The sequence below is a fragment of the Rhinolophus ferrumequinum genome, chromosome 12 (assembly GCF_004115265.2).
Source record: "Rhinolophus ferrumequinum isolate MPI-CBG mRhiFer1 chromosome 12, mRhiFer1_v1.p, whole genome shotgun sequence".
Lineage (NCBI taxonomy): Eukaryota > Metazoa > Chordata > Mammalia > Chiroptera > Rhinolophidae > Rhinolophus > Rhinolophus ferrumequinum.
Window position 1 is genome coordinate 74,295,033 of NC_046295.1, and position 25,792 is coordinate 74,320,824.

The 25,792-nt window shown below is 49.4% G+C and overlaps 1 protein-coding gene across 1 annotated transcript; it reads left to right on the forward strand.

Moving 5' to 3' along the window:
- The first annotated feature begins 338 nt into the window (after positions 1–338).
- On the forward strand, positions 339–24,653 carry ADGRD2 (adhesion G protein-coupled receptor D2). Its single transcript, XM_033122054.1, is given in 15 exon segments — positions 339–614; positions 743–844; positions 1,260–1,350; positions 15,101–15,267; positions 16,480–16,501; positions 16,504–16,569; positions 16,837–16,902; positions 16,905–16,988; positions 17,583–17,708; positions 17,788–17,908; positions 18,753–18,818; positions 18,820–18,871; positions 21,819–21,860; positions 24,453–24,533; positions 24,645–24,653. Coding segments are annotated over 15 exon segments (1,371 nt in total).
- The last annotated feature ends 1,139 nt before the right edge of the window (positions 24,654–25,792 follow it).

The following is a 25,792-nucleotide window of genomic DNA, read 5'->3' on the forward strand; positions in this document are numbered from 1 at the left end:
GCTTTGGCGACCTCCAGACATGGGAGCCCGATTGAGCTTGGAGGTAGTCTCCCTCGCAAAGAGGGTTGACTCCTGGGAATGGGGCCCGGAACCCCTATTTCTTCCTTCCCGAGAAAGGGAGGCACCCAAAGCCCAGGAAGGGTCCTGCAGCTGCGCCAAAGGGTCGTCAGAGGCAGGCCGGTGTGCGCAGCTGGGGAAACTGAGGTCCTAGCCCGTGTGTCGCTGCAGGCGCGCGCGTCACAGCAGCGCTGGTCTTCTGCGAGAGGACCGCGGACAGGGCGGCGCGCGGCTGCGGATACCCCTGATCGCGCTGGGGGCGCTGTGTGAGTGCACGTGCAATGGGACACCGCGTCACCCGACACCGCCGGCTCTTCTCCCTGGCCACGTGGGCACTGGCCAACGCGCTGCAGCTGCACGCCTTCCCGGAACCGGGCAGTGCCGTGCACGCTGCGCTCGTGGTGCGCGGGCACCATGCGCCCGTCCTCGCCGCCTTCCGCGTGGATGGCAGCTGGCACCATGTGTGTGCAACGTGGGAACAGCGCGGTGGGCGCTGGGCGCTGTTCGCCAACGGGCGGAGGCGCGCCAGTGCGCGGGGACTGGGAACGGACCACCGGGTGCCACCTGGAGGCATCCTGGTCTTGGGTCAGGATCAGGACTCTCTGGGCGGTGGCTTTCCGGCGCGGGTTGCCTGCAGCCGCACACCGACTTCCACCTGTGGGGCCGGACACTGAACCCGGCGTAGCTGCATCGGGCACGAGCCTGCGCGCTGCCCCTCAGCGGCCTGCGTTTCCGCTGGGACCTGGGCGCCCTGGACATCACACCCTCGCTGCTGCCACCAGTGCGGGTGCGCCTTCTGTCCTGGTACGGCCCTGCCCCTGCCTGACAGACCCCGCCCCGCCTTTTGGCTATACGCCCCGCCCCCTGGCTCCTGTACACTCCCTCCGACTTCACGACCCAGCCCACATCTTGCCAACTGGGCCACGCCCAACTCTAGCCAAGTCCTCTCCAGGCCGCGGATCCCTTGGGGATTCCTCCAGTGCTAGTAGCCTCAGTGGGCTCACCCGCTAGCCAACCTGCTCCCCCGATGCTGGCTATAGCGCCCTTCTCCTAGGTTCCCACATCACCCCCTAACTCCGGGCTGTGGGTACTGGCGCCCCTTTACGTGGGCAGGCGCCATTAAGGTCCCAGTGGGCAGGTGGGTCACCAGGACCACTGGAGAGCCAAGGATGCGGCCCTGATACCTTTCCCACCCCGGCTAGTGTCCTCAGAGGAGTGCCCAACGTGGGACCCACACCGAGGGCTCTTTGCCCTGCCTGCAGCTGTGGCCCTTCCTCTGCTGCTACCTGACAAGTGCGCTCTGGCTGTGCCCTGGGCTCTGCTGAAGGGGAAGCTGCGTATTGACCAGTATAGGTTGAGGGGGGATGAGCAGTTGGCACAGCCTGGGAGTTCAGAATCTTCTCAGAGTCTCAGGGCCTCCAAGGAGGCTAGACCACAGGTCAGTGGGGCCAGACAGACCTGGGGGTGAATCCCAGCTGTGTGATCTTGGGCAAGTGATTTTGCTATTCTGTGCCTCGGTTTCCCCATCTAGAACACATTGTGTAAGACTCCAGACACACAGCCCTCGAAGTGCTCTTCTTCCCTGGACAGCACATGGTGGGTGGGAGGCATCCCTACCTCTGGGCAGAGGCATCCCTTCCTTTGCACAGACCTATCAGCTGTTGCAGGATACCCAGTCATGGCCTGGCCGGGATGTTATCAGCCAAGTCAACACTTCAGCCAATGCCATCGTGGTAAGCATCCTTCCAGGGTGCCGAAGAGTCTGAGGGCACTATGGGTCACCTCCCTGCACCTCAGTTCCTCACCTGTAAAGGCGATACCCACTTAATGTGTCTGCCGGAATTAAGGTTGTTTATGCTCCCTATTTTGGAGTCCTTGAGATCTGAGGGCTTGTGATAAATTAGACCCCCGCCCACTAAGAATACCCTTTTAAAGCCCAATTGAGGCCCCTGGGGGATCCCCTCCTGATAGTCAGACCATCAGTAACAGCTCCTCTGCCCACAGCTCCTCCCTGACCCCCTACACACACACACACATACACACACACACACATACACCAGCTTATCAGTCTTTTGTCTATCGTCCCAAGACTTTTTAAAAATTAATTTGATTGAAGTATATCGATTTCCATACATTAAAATATCCCTGTTAAGTGACACAACTTGATGAGCATTGACCAGTGTATACATGCATATACCACTGCCCCAATGAAGACAGAGAACTTTTCCACCTTCCCCAAAGGCTTCTTCATGCTCCTTCCCCGTCAATCTTCCCCACTTTCACCCCAGGGAATCACTGACCTGCTTTCTGTGACAGTAGATTATGTCTGCCTCTCCTGAAGATTCATATAAATGGAATCGCATATTGTGTGCTGCGGTCTGGCTGCATCCATGTTGCTGCCTGTTTCAACTGCTTGCTCCTCTTTACTGCTGAGTAGAATTCCATCGTATGGATGCACCACAATTTGTTTTCCATTTACCTGTTGATGGAGATTTGAGATGTTTCCAGTTTGGACTATTATGAACAGATCTGCTACGAACATTCACAAACAAGTCTACTTGTGGACATATGATGTCCTTCTATTGGGCAAATACTTAAAAGTGGACTTTCTGGCTTGTTTAACTTCCTATGAGATTATGAGGCTGTTTTCCAATATGGTTGTACTATCTTACATTCCCACCAGCAATGTATGAGAGTTCTCGTTGTCCCACATCTTTGTCTGGCTTTTTAATGTCATTCATTACAATGGTTGTGTATTGACATCTCATTGTGGTTCTAAGTTGCAGTTCCTTGAGGACCAATGATTTTGAGCATTTTTTATATTACACTTATTAGACATAATACACTTATTAGGCATTCATATCTTCCTTTGTTAAATGTATGTTCAAATCTTTCCCCCAATTTTTAAATCTTTATTATTGAATTGTAAGAATTCTTTATATATTTTGGATACAAACCTTTATCAGATATATGTTTTGTGTATAATTTTTTCTAATTTATGGTTACCTTTTCATTTCCTTAACAGTGTCTTTGGAAGATAGTTTTTTAATTGTGATGAAGTCCAACCTATCAATTTTTTTCTTGCATGGTTCATGCTTTTTGTATCCTATCTAGGAAGTCTTTGCCTATCCCAAGGTCACAAAGATAGTCTCAAAGAAGTTTATCGTTTTAGCTTTTAGATGTACGATTTATTTCAAATTAATTTCTGTGTACTATATGAAGTTCATTTTTTCCATATAGACATCCAGTTCCAAAACCATTGATTGAAAAGATTATTCTTCCTCCTATTGAATTACTTTGTCACCTTTGTTGAAAATCGACTGTCCATATATGTGGAAGTCTATTTCTGGGCTCTCTAATCTGTTTCATTGATCTATATGTTTATCCCTATGTGAAGCCCATATTGTCCTGATTAGTGTATCTGTATAGTTAAGCCTTGAAATACAGGTAGTGTAAGCCCTCCAACTTTGTTCTTCTTTTTCTAAATGGCTTTGACTATCCTAGGTTCTTTGCGTTGCCATATACATTTTAGAAATCAGCTTGTCAATATCTATGGAAAAGCTCCTGGGATTTTGATTAGTCTTGCATTGAGTCTCCTAAATCGAATGCATCAATTTGGGAGAGCTGGCATCTTAACAATGAGGTTTCCAGTCCATGATCAAGGTATATCCTTCTGTTTATTGAGGTCTTCTTGAATTTCTCTCAGCCGTGATATAGGTATTGTTTCCAGTGTACAGGTCTTGAAGATATTTTGTTAAATACATCCCTATGTATTCCGTAGTTTATTGTATTGTATTGGATGTTATTGTAAATGGTACTGTTTTCTTAATTCAAGTTTCAATTGTTCATTACTAGCATAGAATAATAGAACTGATTTTTATATAATGACATTACATCCTGCAACCTTGCGAAACTCACTTAGTACTTCTAGCAGCTCTCTTATGAAGTCCTGAGGATTTTGTGTGTCTGGATCATGCTGTCTACAAATGAAGACTGTCCTGTTATCTCCTTGCCAATCCATGTCTTTTTCTGTTTTTCCTTCCTTGGTGCAGTGGCTAGGATCTCTACTTCAGTGTTGAATGGGAGTGGCAAGACCAGACATCCTAGTCTTGTCCCCCACCTTAGAAGGAAAGCATTCATTCTTTCACCATTATTAGTGATGCTACCTGTGGCATTTCATAGGTGCCCTTTACCAGATTAAAGTCCCTTCTCTTCCTGTTTTACTGAGTATTTTGATCGTGAATGGCTGTTGAATGTTACCAAATGTGACTCCCACATCCACACGATCATATCGCTTTCTCTTTTATTCTGTTAATACAGTAAATTGCATTGATTGATTTTCAAATGTTAAACCAACCTTGGACTCCTGGGATAAACCCTACTTGGTTATGGTGTATTATCCTCTGTATGTATTGTTGGATTCAATTTGCTAATATTTGTTGAGGATTTTTGTGTTTATGTTCATGAATGTGCTCTGTAGCTTTCTTACACTGTCTGCCTCTGGTTTTGTTAGCAGATTAATGCTGACCTCATAAAGTGAGTTGGGAAGTGTTCTTTCCTCCTCTGTTTTCTGACAGAGTGTTGCAAGATTGGTACTATTTCTTCCTTAGATGTTTGATTGGCCAGTGAAAATCAGTGAAGTTTTTGGGGCGTGGTGTTTTCTTAGTGGGAAGATTTTAAAGTATGAGTTCTATTCCTTTAATCGATATAAGGTTATCTGGGTGTTTTACTTCTTCTTGAGATGATTTTGGTAATTTGTGCCATTCAAGGAATTTGTCCGTTTCATGTAGGTTGTCAAATTTCTAGCATAAAATTATTCATAATCCTCACATATTATCCTTTTAACATCTCTAGGATCCATCGTGATGTTTGCCTTTCCATTCTTGATCATTCTAGCTAGAAGGTTACCAGTTTTGTTTATATTTTCAAAGAACGGTTAAGATTGTATTTATGAATTAATAATATGATTTTAAGTACAATAAATAAAATAAAAATCCATAAAATGGATTGCTCATTGTGGCAAATTTAGAAAATATAGAAAAGGATAAAGAAGACATAATCCTGGCAGTCACTTTCTTCCTGCACTTATGTACTGCATTTTGGGACTATATTTTCTTTTAATAAATGCTTGGCCTGCTTGGCTTTGTTCACGAGGCTTTGTTCCTATATCCTAGAATGCCTACCCACTCCCCGACAACACACTTAAAAGGAATGGCGGCAGCGGGGCGCACTTTTTGAGTTCTCCTCCGGATCTTATCACAATCGGGACATCTATAACCCATCAAAGGACTCTCTGCTCATCACACAGAACAGCTGAGAGACTCGTGCAAGGATTACTTGAAGGTGGGCAAATTGGGCGAGCAGGGGAAGAGGGAAGGGAGCGGAGTGGAGACGCGGCCCGCACCTTCCACTGTGGAAACGCCGCTGACATCCGCAGCTGCAGAGACGCAGGGGATCCCAGGACGGAGCAGAGAACACAAAAGCCAGGAGGGGGGCTCTTTCCCTGTGTCTCACAGCTGATCTCTCCCACCGAGGGGGCAGCATATCCAGCATTTGAGGCAATAACCTCAGCTGATACCTCCAGTTGGGCCCTAGGCCGGACAAAGGACACAAACTCCATACCTGGGCCCCGCCCCCCACTCTCCCAATCCTACCCCCGCACTTCCAGAGACTTAAACTGGCCCCTGAACTGAGGAGTAGTGTCAGATTACAGAGGAGCCTTAGTGCTCAGGCTCTGGGAAGCCTGGCGTGCAGCTCTGACCCAGGGAAGAGGCTGGGAAGAGTGTTATTTTTGCTGGGTTAGGACAGAAGAGACTCCTCCACCCCCAGCCACCACCTTTTCTGCGGGAAGAGGGTGATGCACGGCTGGGCTGGGACAGAGAAAGAGAGAAGACCCCTCCATCCCCAGCTCTCACCCTTTCTGGCCTGCCTAGGGCGGGGCAAGTACAATTGCAGAGACAATCCCAGGGATCAGCAGTAAGCTGCAGGCACAGCTCTGGGCTTTCAGCAGCTCAGAAATCTCCGCCCGCGCGCACACACGGTAGAAGAGCCCTAAGACTCAGGAGAACTGGACACAGGGCTGGTGGTGCTACTCTCAGTGCGCATATGTGCAGGCAAGAGCAGAAACAGCACTGACTTTGTAGAAACTACCATCCAAACCCCTCAGCCCCACGCATCTAAATCTGCAGTCCCAACGTCACTCTGGGCACCAGGTGACCGGTTCTGCCTGCACAATACACAGAGGACTCTTTGGTACAGCAGAGGACAACCCGGAGATTACTTGGTGGGCTTAAGCCAAGACTGGCGCTGCTTTTTTTGTTTGTTTTGTTTTGTTTTGTCTTTATATCTTTGATATCTTTGCCTGTGTTGAGTGTGGGTTGTTGGTTGTTTTTACATGTGAATGTATTTGATTTTTTCTTTGTTGTTGTTGTGCTCGGTGATTTGCTTTGTTCTGAAATTGCCCTACCAGTGCCCAGCTTAAGAGGCACAAGATTCAACACACCCAGAAGCCAACTCCAGACCAAACCAGAGTATTACTGGGTTTGACCTACAAGTGACACACCCAGAGGGAATTCTCTACAGGCACAAGAGCCCATAGAGGACAAACCACATTTAAGTGGTCAACCCTCACGCAGCAGAACACCCTGTGGTGGGCAGAGCCAAGTCTCACAACTAGTCAGCCTAGGAGTTAACCCCACCTACTCACAAGCAAAAAGCAATTAAAGATCTTTTTAACAGGACAATATACACAACACAAGAGTCACCTTTGGAGCACATGCAGAGGAGAAGAACGAAGTAGTGCAAGTCAAATAGAAAGGACACATACTACATAAGATAACCCAGCAAGAACCAAGAACTCTAGGGGATCTACCTAATACATTGAAGCAAACACAGAGAGTCAGCCAGAATGGGGAAACAAAGAAACATGTCTCAAATAAAAGAACAGAAGAAACCTCCAGAAATGGAACCAAATGATACAGAGGTAACCAACCTATCAGAGACAGAGTTTAGAACACTGATGATAAGAATGTTTAAGGAGCTTAGAGACGACATAAAGAGGGATGTAGAAATCATAACGAACAACCAGTTAGAACTAAAGAACACAATTACCGAAATTAAGAACTCACTTGAAGGAATTACCAGCAGGTTAGATGAAGCAGAGGATCGAATCAGCGACTCAGAAGACTAGTTAGCAGAGATCACCCAAACAGAACAACAGGAAGAAAAAAGAATAAAAAACAATGAAGATGGCTTAAGAGACCTCTGGGATAACATCAAGCACAACAACATGCACATCATAGGAATACCAGAAGACGAAGAGAGGAAGCAAGGGATTGAGAATATATTTGAAGTAATAATGTCCGAAAACTTCCCTAAGCTGATGAAGGAAACCAACATACAAGCCCAGGAAGTGCAGAGAGTTCCAACCAGGATAAAACCAAACAGGTCCACACCAAGAAACATTATAGTTAAAATGGCAAAGGTTAAAGACAAAGAGAGAATCCTAAAAGCAGCAAGGATTACGTACAAGGGAACTCCCATAAGACTATCAAATGACTTTTCTACAGAAACATCGAAGGCCAGGAGGGAGTGGCAGGCGATACTCAAAGTGATGGAAAACAGAGGCCTACAACCTAGATTGCTTTATCCAGCAAGGCTATCATTTAAAGTTGATGGGGAGATAAAGAGCTTCCCAGAAAAGAATAAGCTAAAGGAATTTATTACCACCAAGCCAGCATTGCAAGAAATACTAAAAGGACTTCTGTAAATAGAAGAAAGATGAAAACAATCTAACTACAAATTTTAAAATGGCAATAATTATGTACCTATCAATAATCACTTTAAATGAAAACGGATTAAATGCTCCAATCAAGAGACATAGGGTGGCTGAGTGGATAAGAAAGCAAGACCTTTGTATATGCTGTATACAAGAGACTCACCTCAGATCAAAAGACACACACAGGCTGAAAGTGAAGGGTTGGAGTAAGATATTTCATGCAAATGGAAATGAGAAAAAAACTGGAGTTGCAAGACTTATATCTGACAAAATAGACTTTAAAATGAAGAACATATTAAAAGACAAAGATGGGCACTATATACTAATAAAGGGATCGATCCGACAAGAAGACATAACCCTAGTAAACATCTATGGACTGAACATAGGAGCACCTAAATATATAAAACAGATATTGACTGACATAAAGACAGAGATCAACAGTAACACTATCATAGTAGGGGACTTCAGCACACCTCTGACAACAAGGGACAGGTCTACCAGACAAAAAATCAATATGGAAACAACAGCCTTAAATGACACATTGGACCACTTGGATTTAATCGATATTTTCAGAGCATTTCACTCCAAAGCTGCAGAATACACCTTCCTCTCAAGCGCACATGGAACATTTTCCAAGATAGACCATATGTTAGGCCACAAAACAAGTCTTGATAAATTTAAGAAAATTGAAATCATACCAATTGTCTTCTCTGACCACAGTGCTATGAGATTAGAAATGAACTACAGGAAAAAAACTGGAAGACACACCAATTCATGGAGGCTGAATAACATGTTACTAAATAATGAATCGGTCAACCAGGAGATCAAGGAAGAAATCAAAAGATATCTCGAGACAAATGAAAATGAAAACACGATGACGCAAAATCTATGGGATGCCACGAAAGCAGTCCTAAGAGGGAAATTCATAGCATTGAATTTGCAGGCCTACCTAAAGAAACAAGAAAAATCACTAATCAACAGTTTATCTTCACACTTAAGGGATCTGGAAAAGAACAGCAAAATAAGCCCAAAGGGTGTACAAGGAAGGAGATAATAAAGATCAAAGCGGAAATAAATGAAATAGAAACCAGAAAAACAATATAAAAGATCAATGAATCCAAGAGTTGGTTCTTAGAAAAGATAAACAAAATTGACAAACCTTTAGCCAGACTCATTAAAAAAAAGAGAGGACCCAAATTAATAAAATCAGAAATGAAAGAGGAGAAGTGACAACAGACACCACAGAAATACAAAAAATTTTAAGAAATTACTATGAGCAACTATATGCCAACAAATTTGACAATCTGGAAGAAATGGACAATTTTCTAGAGGCATACAACCTTCCAAGGCTAACTCAAGAAGAAACAGAAACCCTGAATAGACTGATTACCACCAGGGAAATTGAATCAGTAATCAACAATCTCCCAACAAACAAATGCTCTGGACCAGATGGCTTTACAGGTGAATTTTACAAAACGTTCAAAAAAAAATTATCATCTATTCTCCTCAAGCTCTTCCAAAAAATCCAGAAGGAGGGAAGGCTACCAAACACTTTTTACGAAGCCACTGTCACCCTGATCCCAAAATCAGACAAAGACACCACAAAAAAAGAAAACTACAGGCCGATATCTCTGATGAACATAGATGCAAAAATCCTCAACAAAATATTAGCGAACAGAATTCAGCAATACATTAAAAAGATCATACACCATGATCAAGTGTGATTCATCCCTGGTATGCAAGGGTGGTTCAACATCTGCAATTAATATGATACACCACATTAACAAAATGAAAAATAAAAATCACATGATCATATCAATAGATGCAGAAAAAGCATTTGATAAAATCCAGCAGTCATTTATGATAAAAACCCTTAAGAAAATGGGAATGGGGGGATCATATCTCAACATAATAAAGGCCATATATGATAAACCCACAGCTAACATCATACTCAATGGGGAAAAGCTAAAACCATGCCCCTTAAGATCAGGAACAAGGCAAGGTTGCCCACTTTCTCTACTTCTATTCAACATAGTGCTGGAAGTTCTAGCCATAGCAATCAGACAAGAAAAAGAAATAAAAGGCATCCAAATCGGTAAGGAGGAAGTAAAATTGCCATTATATTCAGATGACATGATACTATATAGAGAGAATCCTAAAGACTCCACCAAGAAACTATTAGAGCTGATAGATGAATTTAGTAAAGTAGCAGGATACAAAATTAATATTCAGAAATCAGCTGCATTTTTATATACCAATAATAAAACATCAGAAGGAGAAATTAAAAAAACAATCCCATTTACAAGTGCTTCAAAGACTATAAAATACCTGGGAATAAATTTAACCAAAGAAGTAAAAGATCTGTACTCAAAAAATTATAAGACACTGAAGAAAGAAATGAAAGAAGATACAAATAGATGGAAACACATACCATGTTCATGGATAGGAAGAATTAATGTAGTTAAAATGTCCATACTGCCTAAGGCAATATACATATTCAATGCAATTCCTATCAAACTACCCACGACGTTTTTCACAGAAATAGAACATATAATCCTAAAATTTATATGGGACCATAAAAGACCCTGGGTAGCCTCAGCAATCTTGAAAAATAAGAACAAAGTAGGAGGTATAACAATACCTGACATCAAATTATACTACAAGGCTACAGTAATAAAAACAGCATGGTACTGGCATAAAAACAGACACATAGATCAATGGAACAGAATAGAGAGTCCAGAAATAAATCCATGCCTATATGGCCATTTAATCTTTGACAATGGAAGCAAGAATGTACGGTGGGGTACAGACAGTCTATTCAACAAATGGTGCTGGGAAACCTGGACAGCCACATGCAAAAAAATGAAGCTGGACCACCTCCTTACACCATATACAAAAATAAATTCAAAATGGCTTAAAGACTTAAATGTAAGATTTGAAACCATAAAATTCCTAGAAGAAAATATAGGAAGAAACTTCACAGACATTACCTGGAGTAAGATTTTTACTGATATATCCCCTCGCGCGAGGGAAGTAAGAGAAAAAATAAACATGTGGGATTACATCAAACTAAAAAGTTTTTTCACAGCAAAGGAAACCATCAATAAAACAAAAAGGGATCCTACTGAATGGGAAAAGATATATTTGCCAATGATATATATATCTGATAAGGGGTTAATATCACAAATGTATAAAAAACTCACTCAACTCAACTCCAAAAAAACAAACAACCCAGTTGAAAAATGGTCAGAGGACATGAAGAGACATTTTTCTAAAAAGGACATACAGATGGCAAACAGACATATGAAGAAATGCTCAACCTCACTAACCATCAGAGAAATGCAAATAAAAACCACAATGAGATACCATCTCACCCCAGTCAAAATGGCTATCATCAATAAATCAACAAACAACAAGTGCTGGTGCCGATGTGGAGAAAAGGGAACGCTTGTGCACTGTTGGTGGGATTGCAGATTGGTGCAGCCACTATGGAAAACAGTATGGAGGTATCTCAAAAATCTGAAAATGGAACTACCTTTATGATCCAGCAATTCCACTCCTAGGTATCTATTCAGAGAAATCCAAAACTCTAATTCAAAAATCTTTATGCACTCCTATGTTTATTGCAGCACTATACACAATAGCCAAGACAAGGAAACAACCAAAATCCCCATCAGTAGATGACTGGATTAAGAAACTGTGGTACATTTATACAATGGAGTATTACGCAGCCATAAAGAAGAAAGAAATCTTACCATTTGGAACAACATGGATGGACCTAGAGAACATTATGTTAAGTGAAATAAGTCAGACAGAGAAAGACAAATACCATATGATCTCACTTATATGTGGAATCTAAAGAAAAGAATAAGTGAATGAACTAATCAGAAACAGTTTTGGAGACATAGAGGAAAAACTGAGGGTTGCTAGATGGGAGGGGGGCTGGGGATAAGGGGGAAGGTGAGGGGATTAGAAAACAGTCAGTAACCACAAGATAGCCACGGGGTTTTGAAAATTAATTTGGAGAATGTAATCAATAATGTTGTAAAGATTTTGTAGGGTATCCGATGGACACTTGTCCCATTTGGGAGACCACCTCAGGGAAGATATAGATACCTGATCACTGCACTGTACACCTGAAGCTGAACAATAATGAATGCCAACTATAATTATATGTGTGTGTGTGTGTGTGTGTGTGTGTGTGTGTGTGTGTGTGTATACTTACAAGAAGCGGAGTACAGCATTAGGAATAGACACAGTGGAAATGTAATGGCTCTGTGTGATGTCAGAGGGATAGTGGATGGGGGGGTCACACAGTGTGAGGGATATAAATGATAAACATCTAAGTATTACTTTGTCTTGTGCATCTGAAACTAATTTAAAAAATAGCAATCTTTTTATAAATTAAAAGAAAGTCATATTAAGATGTTTTCATAGATTAACATGGTTTTATATATATGCCAATGTGAAACTTACTAGTAAATTATTTTGATGGGTAGATGCTTTTTACTACATTTCAGGCAAAATTGGTTCTAGACTTCTAACATTAAAGGATGTAAGTGTTCAGCACGTATTGTAAACTTGCCTACTGTGGATCTTAGAGTAACTGGTAGGTGAAATAATAAATGTAGCTAACTATGAACTACTACTGGTAGCTCTATGAGAAGATAGTCCATTCAACCAGGCATTACAAAAGGTATTAGTTCACTTCTAGGATTATGGAATACAAGAACTCAAAATCCAAATATTGAAAACATCATAAACCAAAATTTGATGCTGAAACAATGTGCTGTTAGAAGATTCAATTAAGCATTCCATGGACATATTGCAGGCTATCTATTGTTTTTCTTTCCAATTCGGATCATTTTTTATGGTATAGATGAAAAAAATCATGCATAATAAATAAGTAAAACATGATTTTAGCAAAGTAAGAATAAATACGTATGTATTTCTCTGATTTCAAAAATAGGTTGGGTAATGCTTACACATTTTTCAGAGCTTAAAACAAACTATAAGTCTTTAGTGCAAGGAAAATAATTTGTAAACACCTGGTTGAATAATTTTATTAATAAAACAATGATACATGAAAAAGAAAAAAAAAGAAGACATAATCCTATTACCAGAGATAGCTGCTATGACCATTTTGATGTATTTCCTTTGTCTTTTTCTGGGCACATAACACTATATATATATTTTTTCCTTTTCCAATATCAAAGCCCTTGCTCTTTCAGCTGAGCCATGAAAACAGTTTTCCATGGTGGTTTCTGCATTGTCTCAGTCACAGATGTCCCTTCGCCATCCTGTCCCCTCTCCCTTGCAGCTTGATCCTAACATGTGGAGGCCTTGACTGCAGCCAAGTCTAGAATCACCACCTTCCCAAGGGAAGGTCCAAAATGAACGTGACCCTTTCCTGGTGATGCATGCAGAGTACCTGCAGGTTTTTTCCTATTACAACTAACCCCACCTAACCCTGTGCAAAGCCTCGCTCATAATACATTTTGATTCTGGTGACTATTTCTTGGGGATATATGGCCAGGTAACAGAGCCAGTGAACACAAATAGTGTTGTGAATTTGAGTCTACAGCTACCCCGATACTTCAGTTTGTACCACTTGAAGAGATGCTCCCAGTGACGTAACAATCATCCATTTTAAAAGTGTATGATAGGTTTTCTTTGGGTTTCCAGCACCTAGCATAGTACCTGAGACTCAGGAAAAACATTATGAACCAGTGAATACCAGAGATGATAACTCAGTTAACCTGAGAAAGAATATGTTCTCTGGAGGCACCATCATGGACCTGACCAAGACAAGACCCAGTCTCAACTCTTTGCTGTGTGACCTTGAGCAGATGAATTCCCCTCTCTGAGGCTCGGTTTCCTCATCTGAAAGAGCTGTGTCCTAAGTTGTTATGAAGGTCAACCACAATAAAGGACATGAAAGTACTTTGCAGAACACAAAACATCACATTCTAGGGAGATGATGGTGCTATTACCCTCCCCAGTGAGGACAAAGAGCCCAAGTCCAGAGCCCAGGCTGCCTCCCTGCCTGGACCCAGCTGGTACCACTGGCTGCCTGCTGTCATCTCCTCACTGCTAATGACATCTTATAAAACCTACATTGTTGCCGTTGTTTAAGGATCGTTAAGTGTATTCGATTCCAGACCTTTTGTGTGTTTTCTTGAAAACATAAACCTTTTTTTTTTTTTTTACATGAATGGGCTCAGACTGTGCAGCATTTTTCTTTACTTAACGACATGGCAGAGCTCTTTCCCTGTCAGGAGATAGAGACCTATCTGTTCTCATCACATACGCAGCACCCAGGGAGGGCAGAGTCATGGTAGCTCAAGCCCTCCCCAAAGGGTAGACATTTAGCTTGGCCCCATTATTTCCATATTATACACAATGCCAGCATGAAAGTCTGCCCACCTCACCTTCCCTCGCATCCATGACCTATGTAGCACCTTCACCCATGACCGTGCTGGGCAAGCCCCAGTCCCTCAAACATGAGGAGGCCTCAAAGTCCCCTGCATCGTTCTGGGCTCTCTCTCCTTTCCCACACATGCTCACACACCTATCCTGCCTGTTTCCTGCTCTCAGGCCTTCCCTCAGAAGCTGGTGGAGCCTGTCTGTGCTTTCTGGAACTTCACCATCATCAGGTGAGTTTCTATTGTCAAGTTCTTTAAATAAGGCAATTTTTTTAAAGATATCCATTTTGCTTGAGGATGAGGCAGGATTTAGGTGTGTTTTGGGCTTCCATTCACCAACTGCCTTATGGGGGTGGCTCCAGGCCCCACTCAGCGGGGGAAAAGCTGGTGCAGAAGAGTCTATTCCCCAGGAGGTAGTGAGCTTCCTGTCAATGGAGGTATGCAAACCTACTCTGCAGGGTACCTAGGAAGAGACTCATCTGTTGAATAGCTGTTAGACTTGATGATGTGTCCAGCGCCAGGACTCTTGGACATTTGAAGGGATAGAGGAGGGTACAGGGATTACTGAGCTCCCCACCCTGGATCTTTAACTGAGGGACTGAACATCAAGCACTGTTACTTAGTAATCAATGTGGTGGTGATTACTGGTATCAGCCCTGTCCTCTTACCACTCCTGAGAATGTTAAGTACACTTTACAAATGGGAAACTGAGGCCCGGGGAAGAACAGTGACTCGCCCAAGGAAGGTCACATAGCTGGTTAGAGGCAGGGCACTGAGGGATCCCAGGCTTTGGGGAGACGCTTTGTCCTGCTTGCCACCTGCCCCCCACCCCCATGTCCAGCCTATCTCAAGAGCCCTTCTGTTCCCTACCCTCCACCAGCCCAGACACAGGGGGCTCCTGGGCCACCACTGGCTGCTCCTGTGGCTGCCCTGCACCACAACTCTACCATCTGCTTCTGCAACCATAGCACCAACTTTGCCATCCTGTTGCAGGTGTACGACGTCCAGGTAAGTGCTTGGGGGTGGGGGTGGGGGAAGGGATGTGGGAACCAAGTCTTAAAGGATGGACAGGAGGTGAGCAGAAAGGCACTCCAAGGAAGGCCAGTCAGAGCAAAGGCCAGAAATGGCAGACTTGTTACATTCTGGAATTTTGATGTGTCTGGAGCTTCCAGTGAGGCCCAGGAGTGGAAAGGCAGGGTAATGTGGGCATGGGTCAGATCACACAGGGCCTAGAATGCCAGGCTTGGATCTGACCCTGTTGGCAGAGGGCAGGTGTGGAAGAGTGTTAAGCAGGCGTTACATTTGCCAGAGGGGAGCTCTCTGGTGCCCAATGAGGCTGGGGACAGGGGAAGAGCATCAAAGGGCTGTGGGCGGGGCCTCTGCATAGGGGAGGGGCTTTGGGCCAGGGGCCTGGGAAGTTGAGGAGACTGGATTGAGGATGGGGGGTTGTCGTGATGGGATAAAGAACTGGGCAACTGGGGGACGAGGGACAGGTGGGTAACAGGTTTGGACAGGCCACCAGTCTGAGGGGCCATGGGGTCTGTGCGTATGGTGTTCAGGGAGGGAAAGGTCTCAGCTGGAGATGAGGAGCCAGTACATAGGTAAGAAAAGCCATGGCTGAGATGCGGTTGGAAACTAAAGGACACACGACCAAGCGAGGCCCCGACAGGTACCAGCACTTACAGACTGGGGGCAAAGCCACCTCCCAGGAGACAGAGAGAGGTGGGCTCACTGGAGCCTGAAAGGGACTCGAGTGGCCACTTGCTAAGAGGGAGAGTTAGATGGGGCTTGAAGCTCAGGAACGCTGGGGTCACTTCGCATGTTGGGGTGCACACTAGAAAAACCATGCTATTGAATGCATTGTTCCTATCCAAACAGACCACTGACGTTTCGTATTTCCTGAACAATCCATGACAGCTCCGTATGCCCCCTCAGTGGGTGGTTGTCACCGTGACCCCTCCCCTCCCCCAGCATGCCAGTCACTTCCAATCTAACGCTCTTAGAAGCTGTTGAATCAGTGAAAGCTGGGCTGACTGGGGCCAGTTCAGGGAGCGGACCTGCAAATGCTCTTATTAAGTGCCTGCTGTGTGCAGGCCCAGGCTTGCTGGCTGGTCCTATGGACATCCCTGCTTCACCATGGGTGGAGGCGGTGGCTTTGGGAGCTTTGCCACATGAGGCAGCGGGAGGCCTAGTCTGGTCAGGTCAGGGTGGTGGTCAGAGCGAACCACGGTCTACAAGAACCTCACTTCTGCCTGGCCTCCACCAAGGGTCTCCTCGTGGCCAGCAAATGGGCAAAGGCCAACAAGGTGGGTGGCCAGTGAGTGAGTCTGGGAGCTCAGGGGGGCCTGGGAAAACACCTTCTGCCTTTTCTGGGTGCCCTCCCACATCTTCACTTGGCTCCATCTCCCCAGAGGAGAGGCCCAGAGAGGAAAGGCCCTAAATGCTGGAGCTGGGCCCAGGGTCCTGCCCTTACCTACTGAAACCCTGTTGGGCTGGCGATGCCAGGCATGGATGTGGGACCCAGGGCAGGACTGTAACCACGGCTGGCCTTGGTGGGGACCCCACCCTCCCACACAGGGGCGTGTGTGGCCGTCACAGCTGCCATGCGCCTCCTCTTTTTGGTTGCATTCTCCTGGATGTTGGTGGAGGACTACTGCTGTGAAGCAAAGTGGTGGCCGTGAGCATGTGCCCGGGCCCCAGGATGACACTCTCCTATGCCACAGGCTGGGGTGAGGCCCCTGTGTGCCCCACGCTTGCTCTGTTCTCAACTCTGCCTTGCATGGCACCATTGCCCTCCACCACTGCCCCAAACTCAACACCACCAAACACCCATCTCCACTCAGCACCCAGCACCTCTCAGCACCCAGCACCACCAGCACCCAGCACCTCTCAGCACCCAGCACCACTGGCGCCCAGCATCTCTCAGCACCCAGCACCACTGGCGCCCAGCATCCATCTCTGACAGAAGCTCAACTTTTTCAGTTCCGTCCACCTCCAACTTTACCCAACTCCAATTCTTAATCCTGGCTTTTCTTAATCCGCCACTTCAATTGCTTCAACTCCCCATTTCCAGCACTGTCTTCCGCAATCCATGACCAGCTAAACCCCATACCTATTGCCAACCCTCCATCCCCATCCCTAAACCCTCAAGCCAGTCTCAGCTCTCCCACGCCCCAGCTACTCATGGCTCTAGTACCACCCTGAAAGCATGAGGCCCACGCAGCCCAGATGTCCCCAGTGCCCATCCATATGCCTGCCCCTATGGGACAGCAGTGGGCTGAAACTCTGGAGGGGCTGGGTCCTGAAGTCACAGCTTGTCCTAGGCATGCCTGTGGCCATCGTGGCCATCACCCTGGCCATGTCCCACCATGACTACGTGGCCACTGGACACTGCTGGCTCAGTGTTCACACAGATACCATCTGGGCCTTGTGTGGCCCGTGCACTTTGTGCCGTGAGTGGGAGGCCTGGGGGCCTGGAGGGGAGGGACACGTGAGGGAGGGGGAGGCCCTTTCACCCACTGACACCAGGTCTCCAGGCCAATGGCATCCTGGTCCATGTGGTGACGGTCACCATGTCCAGTGCCCGCCGCTGTGCCCGCATGCTGAACCCACAGCCCTGCCTGCAACAGCAGATCAGAATCCAGGGATGGTGAGTCTCCAGACTGGGGGAATCAGGAAGAAGTGGGGGAGCCAGGTGTGAGGCTCATTGGGTGTGAGCATGTGTTGAGTCCATGGTGTGTGTGCGTGGCCATGTGCGTGCATGGGTGCAGGCTCTTGTAAGCATATGTGTGCATGTGTGTCTGCATGTGTGTGCATACATGCTCATGCATGTGGATGTGAGTATGTGCCTATGCTTGTCACCTGTGGAGATGGGAACTGACCCTGTGTGTATAGGGGGCATGTGGATATCAGCCCCTGTCCTGGGGGCTCACCATCTGCAATAAGCACTGATGACCTGAGGGACAGGGTAGGAAAGACCTGCAAATCAGGCAGGCCCCCGGAGTCCAAGTTCAGGGTGATGGCCTAGGTCCCCACCACTGCAAGACTCCCATCACTCTCCAAGGCCTTACCCTGTTGGAGAGGGGTCCCCATGGCCTTTCTGCAAAAGCTCTGTTTCCACTATGGCCTTCCTACTCCCCACCCATCCTCTGCCGAGGGCATGGCATCAAAGCCAGTGGGTCCCTGAAAATCCAGGGAGTCCCAGGGGTCCTTGACGAGGGGGAAGAGGAATCCCTTCCAGATTCCATGTCCCCCAGACCCACACTCAGGCCTCAGCGCTCCCCCTTGGACAGCTGCCATTCCCTTCCTTCAGGCCAGGTGTGGACGGGAACCCCCATCTCCTCATGCCACCTCTGAGTCTTTCAGACGGGACAGCCAAGTCCAGCTGAAGGTTGCAGCTACACCTAAGTCCTGAGCCGTGGTCCTGGTCTGCAGCTCCGGCCCCTGTCTGAGCCCCTCCCCGAGCCCCCCTCAGCCCTGCCTGCTCTCCACAGGGCCACGGCGAAGCCGGCGCTGGCCCTCCTTTCTGTCCTGGGCCTGACGTGGCTGGTCGGCCTGCTGGCACCTCAGCCTAGCCTGGGCCTATGCCGCCATGGGCCTCAATTCCTTTCAGGTACGTCTAAGCCCTGGACCCTCTGAGGCTGGGGCTCCAACATGCACTGGAATTCGAGTGACCTTCTCATCATGGGAGGCACCAAGCGCAACCAGGGACATTGTCAAGAGAAGGGATACTGAGGGTGGGGACGGGAACAAAACAGAAAGCAGTAAGTACATCAGCGAGGATTCTGTGGCCCATTTGATAGTTGAGGAAAAGGAGGCCCAGAAATGGGATCATTAAGATCCCTCCATCCTGACACTCAAGGATAAGGCAGAAATTCCAGCCCCCAGCCTGGTGCTAGAACCACGTCAGGCCTTGGCAGGAAGCCAGGGGAGAGGGTGCAGGACACCAGGGACCTCTGCCCTTAGGGTCTGCGGCCTCCTAGTGGCTCAGCATGACCTGCTCCAATGTGAGAACAGCGGTTTAGAAAAGGGTTTGGTTAGGACAGTGCTCGGCCCACACGAATGAAGCAGAAATGGCAGGACTGCAGGAACCCTCCTGTGTGCCTGTCAGGCCGTGTCCTGAGCCCCAGAGATGGGTCAGACAGGTCCCTGTCCTCCGGGGGTTTGCAGACTGTGGGGGACCCAGACAGGGACACAGACAGCCACAGCCCAGGGGGCTGCGTGCGGGGAGGAAAAGGGTCTGAGGATGGGCCCTCTGCCGCCACTCTTCCCATCGGCTTCCACTGTACCCACCCCCACCTGTTCCTGTTATCTGCACCCACTATTCCCAGCCATCCCCAGCCCAGATTCCTCACAGGGTCAAGAAGTAGGGTGGCCCAGGGCTGGACAAAGGCAAGCTCAGAAAGTCAGGTGCAAACTCCATCCTGGGTCCACCAGTCCCCAGAGCTGGGCCTCCTGGGGACCTTCCGTCCTTTTCTCAGAGAAGGGGGCTGAGGTGGTAACAGCCACTTAGGATGCCTGGGCGCTCTCTCTGAGTCCTGAACCAGGCTCACATTTTTATCTCCGAACAATCGGAGATATGGACATGGAGAAACTGAGACCCCACGAGGTCACTTGCCCAAGGCCTCACAGTAGGAAGGAGAAGCCCTGGGGACAAGTCCAGAGTCTGTGTTCTCAACCACTGGGGCATTCAGCCTCGACCACAGTGGGGCCTGGCTTGTTCCTGGAAGAGCTGCTCAGGCTAGACGGGGACTCGGGTGGGGAGGGGTGCTCTGACCCACTCATTCCTTCTCCCATGTGAAATTTGTTGAATGCCCACCAGGTGGTGGGCACTGCTCTAGGCACTGAGAACACAGCATCAGAGGATGCTACCAAATGCCCTGAGCTGACATAAGTGGGGGGTGCAGACCATGACTAAGATGAGGGAGGGACTGGTTAAAGGAGGGATGAGGCAGGGAGCAGGAGGGGGGCACAGGGTGTTGGTCACCTGCTTCTTGGCCCATATTGTCTTCTCCCCCTGAACTTGGGGACTTGCCATCCTCTGCCAGGCAGGTGTGAGAATGAAGAGAGGAAAGAAAGGGGGACTTGCTGGGGGTGGGGGGGAGGTCATGCCCAGAGAGGGGCCTGGAGAATGAAGAAAAACTGGGGTCTCAGAGCTATTCTCAAAGATACACGGCTCCCAGAGACCTGTCTGTACCTATGCAGTAGGGGACAGAGAGGGGTAATGAAACCCCTTCCCTGACACAGATTGGCCCTTCTTCCAAGCCCTGCCTCCCAGAGGTCCCTGGGTTCGAATTCCAGCTCTGCCTCCTTAGCCATGTGACCTTGCCTGGGTTTCTCCACCTGTCACAGAGTGGTGAGGGCAGCAGCATCCCGTTGCCATAGTGATGACTCCAGCTCCAACCCTGCCTGTGGCCCTCGGGTGGATAGAGCTGCAGTGCCACCATTCCTACCCTCTCTGCCACCCTCTCTCCCCCTTCTCATCATTTCCTCTCTCAGTGTCTCATTTCTTAGTCTCTGTCTCTGAATTTTTTCTGAGAGATTCTGTCTCTCAGGCTCCCTGTCACTGTCCCCTCTCTTTGTCCCCTTCTCCTCGGCATGGATCCCACTTGGCTCTTCCTGGGCCTCTCTGTCTCCCCTTCTGTTGATCTCTGAGCCCCCAGGCTTTTGTTGCTTACCCAACCTCTCCCTCTCTCCGATTGTCATCTCTCTTGCCCCCTCCCCGTAAGTCTCAGAAGGTCTGAGGCTCTGGCCCCCACCCCAGGCCTCAGGGTCCTTCTCCATCAAATGGGGACAATGAGTGCACCCATCCCCACCATGGAGAAGCTGTGAGGGTCAATAAGACCCCAAGTGGGATGGTACTTTGTGAGTGGTGAGGCCCTCCTGGTCCATGGCACTGAGTCCTGCACACACAGCACCTCCCAATCCCTCTAGGAGACAAGTCCTGGCCTCATCCCCACTTTCCAGATGAAAAAACAGAGGCTCAGAGAGGTAACGGCCACTCAGCTAGAGGCACAGTCAGAATGCAATCACAGGCCTGCCATCCCAGGACCTGATTTAGCCTTGGTGCTTCAGGAAGGTGTACCCATCCCAACTCCTACCCTGCAGTGGGCTGAGGCTGTGAGGATGGATGGAGGGCGGAGAGGCTGCCCGGTGGCCAGAGGCTGAAGGGGTGGGATGGATGGGGCGAGGCCTTTCCTGGTTCTCCGTGCCACAGAATGCCACAGCTGCCCCCACCCCTCAGTGTGACAGGTGGGGCTGGGCAGGGGTTGTGTTCAGCCTGTCCCTCTGAATATCTCTGAGTATCTCTGGGTGTGTCTCTGCTATGGCCCCAGGCCATGTGGTCAGATGGGGTGGGGGTCTGACCACCTCAGGGGGTCCCCATTTTCCGCTTGGCGCCTGGACACTCACTGTATCTGCATATTCGGAAGGGATTTGAGAAGCGACCACATCCAACCTCCCACAATTTAAGGGCCCTTCCTCTCACTCTGCTCCTTGTTGGTGCCTGGACGTCCTCCAGGCAGTGGGGGAGCCCACACATCTGTTGGGTCTGTCCCCAGGGGCCGTCCATCTTCCTGTCCTACACTGCCTACAATGGGGAGGTAAGTCTGGGGACACCAGTGGCTGGGGTTGGGGGTAAGAGGGGCTTGCCTGAGGTGGGGCTCCATCATTCCACAGGGGTCCAGGGAGGGTCCAAGCCTGACCCTGAGGCCCGTTCCCCAGGTCCAGAGGGCCCTGCAGAGGACAACTGAGAAGAAGGTAGTCGAGGCATCATGATGCAGGCAGGCACAGGGACCACGGGGCAGACGGTCCCAGCCATGGCCACAGACAGGTCCCAGCTGCTACACCTCTCCTTTCAGGCCCGCTCCACGCCAGGACCAGGCAGCCCACCCTAGGACCTCAGATCCTTGGGGGGTGGCCCAGAACAACCCCGTAGCCTTGGCTCCACCCCAAAGACATTTGGCTCTCAGAGGTATGGCCTCATCACCCTCCAGTAGGAGTGCTACACAATGCCTCAGCTTCCCCAGTGTTCACGTTGAGCCAGGAGGGCAATGGTGCTTCCTATTAACCCATATGAAAGACAAGGATCCTGAGGCCCAGGAAGTTCTGCAACCAGGGGGTCTGGGGGATGCTTAGAAATGGCTGGTTTCCTCCCACCAGCACCACTAGGGAACAGGGTTCCCTTGTGCCCAGCCCAGAGGTGGCGCTTGCCCAGGGTCACCTTTCCTAAGTATCCAAGCAGAGGGACTTTGAGGGTTCTCAAAGGCAGGTAGGTAAATGAGGTTCGGGGCCCTGAGACAGGACATGGGTTGAGTGACTTCAAATCTAGGACAAGAGTTGCAATCCTAGCTTCCAGTTCACCTGCTGTGTGCCCTTGAGCAAGGTACCCTCCCTCTCTGGGCCTTCTGTTTCCTCATCATAAATGCAGGGGAGGGGCGGGGGGACCAACCCTTGAGTGGATTCTTAGGATCTTTGATAATGAGGTCGCTACCCAGGGTGGGGGAGCAGAGAGAGAGCTTCTGCTTTAGTCTCCCCAAAGTTCACCTACTTGAGTGTTTTCCCCCCACTAGGGATCCACGGCCCCAGAATCCTTACTACTGTCTCCTCCATTGCAGAACCTGAGAGACCAGTGAGGCTGGGACAGGGGTGGCCAGGCTGTGCCGAGGGGTAGCAAGTGTGTCCGGCAAAGTTGGGGAGACCTTGGGGAAGCAAGGACTAGGAGGTGTCTGGGGTGGTGGGTTTCCCCTGGGGATCCAAGGGGCCCCCATTCCTCAGTTACCAGGCTGAAGGGTGCTGGGAGCAGCTAGGAGATGCTGACTGCAGGCTGGCAGAACCTGAATGCCAAGGTCACTGGGGGTGGGGGAGTCATCACCAAGGTAGCTGAGAGCGTCCAGGGCAAGGGGAGCAGGAGGGTGGGCACACTCCCCGGATGCGCATCTTCTGTCCTCAGGCTTCGGAGCTGACAGCATTCAAGGCTTCAGTTAGAGCTCCCACCTCAGGGGGTCCCCATCTTCCCCTTGGCGCCTGGACTCCCCCTCTCCCTCACTGTACCAGCATATTCGGAAGGGATTTGAGAAGCAACCACACCCAACCTCCCACAATTTAAGGGCTCTTCCTCTCACTCTGCTCCTTGTTGCTGCCTGGACGTCCTCCATTAGCACGCTGTGGGCTCTGTCCGTGAAAACGCAGCGCTCCCTGGGAGAGGGTCACTTACGGAATAAGTTTGGGTTCTCTCCCCAGGGCCAAGCTGCCAGGAGGAGCAGTGAGCAGAAAGTCTGCCTGACCAGAGAACGCCTTCCTCTGTGTACCCACTCCCTCTGGCCCCCAAGTCGGGCCACCTCACCCCACTCTCAGGCCCTTCATCCTGATGTCTTTGGCTCTGAGAGGCCTTCCAAACCCTGTGAGAAACAAGTGCTCTCCTCCAAGGCCTGTTTCCCAGCTGGCCAGGTGATGGGGGCATCATAGGGGAGGTCTGTGGGCAGCGGGGCCAGGCTGGGGCCTCCCCCGGCCCTGCTCAAGTTGAGGCCTGAGCCTGGGGAGCTCAGCCTGGCCTGAGGGGAACCTCCAGCACCCTGGTCCCTGTCAACCTCTCTGACCCCAAGTTCTCACAGTCTTAAACCAGAGGCAACTCTATGAGGTGTGGGCTCAGCATTGCCCAGCCTCAAATCCCGAGATTCTTTCCAGCCAGGGCTCCATCTATGGAGCTCTTACTGCGGCTGGGCTTTGTGCTAAACGCCAGGCATCTGCAGGCTCTTTAATCTGGCCATCCGAGGAAATGGAAGTGCTTTCATCCTCACATTACACAGATGAGGAAGCTGAGGCACAGAAAGGAACCAGGACTAGCCAGGGTCAGTGGTAGACTGGGGTCAGGTCCCACTCCCACAGTTGGAAAACCGAGGCGCATTGGTAGTCACCTGGGTATAAGCGTAGGTACATTTGAACCTAGGTCTGTGTGATCCCAAGCTCCCAGCTGGCCTCACCCCTGCCTGGCTGGTGTCTCCAGTCCCTTAGCGTCTCACCTTACCCTTCTGCAAAATGGGCTGGAGGCGCCCCCTGCAGGCCTGTTGGGAGGGCGCAGACTCCCAGCCTGCCGGGTGCGTTCTCAGGGGGCTTGAGCTGCCCCTCTGCTCCCCCTTCCCCAGCCCCGCGCCCAGCCTTCTCCCCCAACCCCCCACCACTTCCCACCCCCGTAGGCGCAGTGCGTCTGTGGGAACAAGAGAGCGGCAGCAGCGCCTCCGCGTTCAAGTGACAACGCCTTTGTCTCTGCTGAATGGGTGGGTTGCTAAGACTGCTCATAGCAACAGAGCCGCATCCCCCTCAGCCTGCTGCCCGGCCCTGCCCTCCCGACGCCCTAGCCTCCTAAGCCCACCCTGTGACCTACTCAGGTGGCCTGAGCCACAAGTGTGGGGAAGTGAACGCTGCCAGCTCACCGCGCCGTCCTCCTGAAAGCTCACCGAGCGTCAGGGTGCGCAGGTGTTTCTCGGATGGAGAAACAGACTCAGAAGGGGGAGGAGGAAGGCTGCCCAGGGCACTTGGGCCAGGATTCCCACCCAAGGTCTTACCTCAGCCTGTTCCCAGCCCCCTCCTTATCTTGGGGGGGTGCCGGGGTTCCCCACCCTGATTCTCTGCAAACCCAGACCAAAGGGTGCACTTTCCTCCCAGGTTTCTAGAGAGTGCTTGGGGCTGTCCTCCAAGCTCCTGGGACGTCTGATAGGCTCAACTGGAGGCACCTGAAGGACAGAAAGCAGCATGGACCACCGCCTGCTCCCAGCAGCCACAGTCCCTGCCTCCTCCTAATGCCACCCTACCTCCCGCTAACCCCTCCGGCTTCCACAGCTCTGTCCCCGAGCTTTGTTCTGTCTGTGGCTGCCCCTTCCGTCTGTCCCTCCCCATCTGCCTTGAAGTTCTGACCGCCCTGTGGTGTCTCTTGTAATAAACTACTCCTGTGATTGGTCCGCGCTGGGATTCCCCTGGCCTGGGGAGGGGGACGAGATGCCAAACTCCCTGGGAGAGACGGACAAACTGCCACTTTGGTTTTGGGACTCTAGACAGCTCCAGCTTCATCATCAGGGTGGGTGCCGCCAACACTTTTGAGCACCTACTATGTACCTGGCTGGTACTGAGCCCTTCACTGCCTTCAAACCACAGGTCCTCACCTCAGCCCTGAGGCCCCCATCACCCCATTGTGCAGAGGAGGAAACTGAACAGGTCATGGCTTAATCCTGGGTCTCCCCAGCCGGGTAACAGGGCGATGGGGTGGCAGTCAGTGTGAGTGGGAGCCACCTAGGCAGACTGCTCAGAGGAGGCATCAGGGCAGGTGGGACTGGCTCCAGGTCTGATGAGAGTCATGCTGTGCGAGGGGCCCCACTCCAAGTCTGGCTGTGCGACCAGGTCCTGCCATTACCCATTCTGGGGCCACAGGCCACATTCCTCGCTGAGTCTCGGTCTCTTCTTGGGTAGAACGCTGTCAGGGCCGAGGTGAGGAACAGTGATGATGTGTTAGGGCTTGGTGCGAGGGGAGGCCCAAATCAAA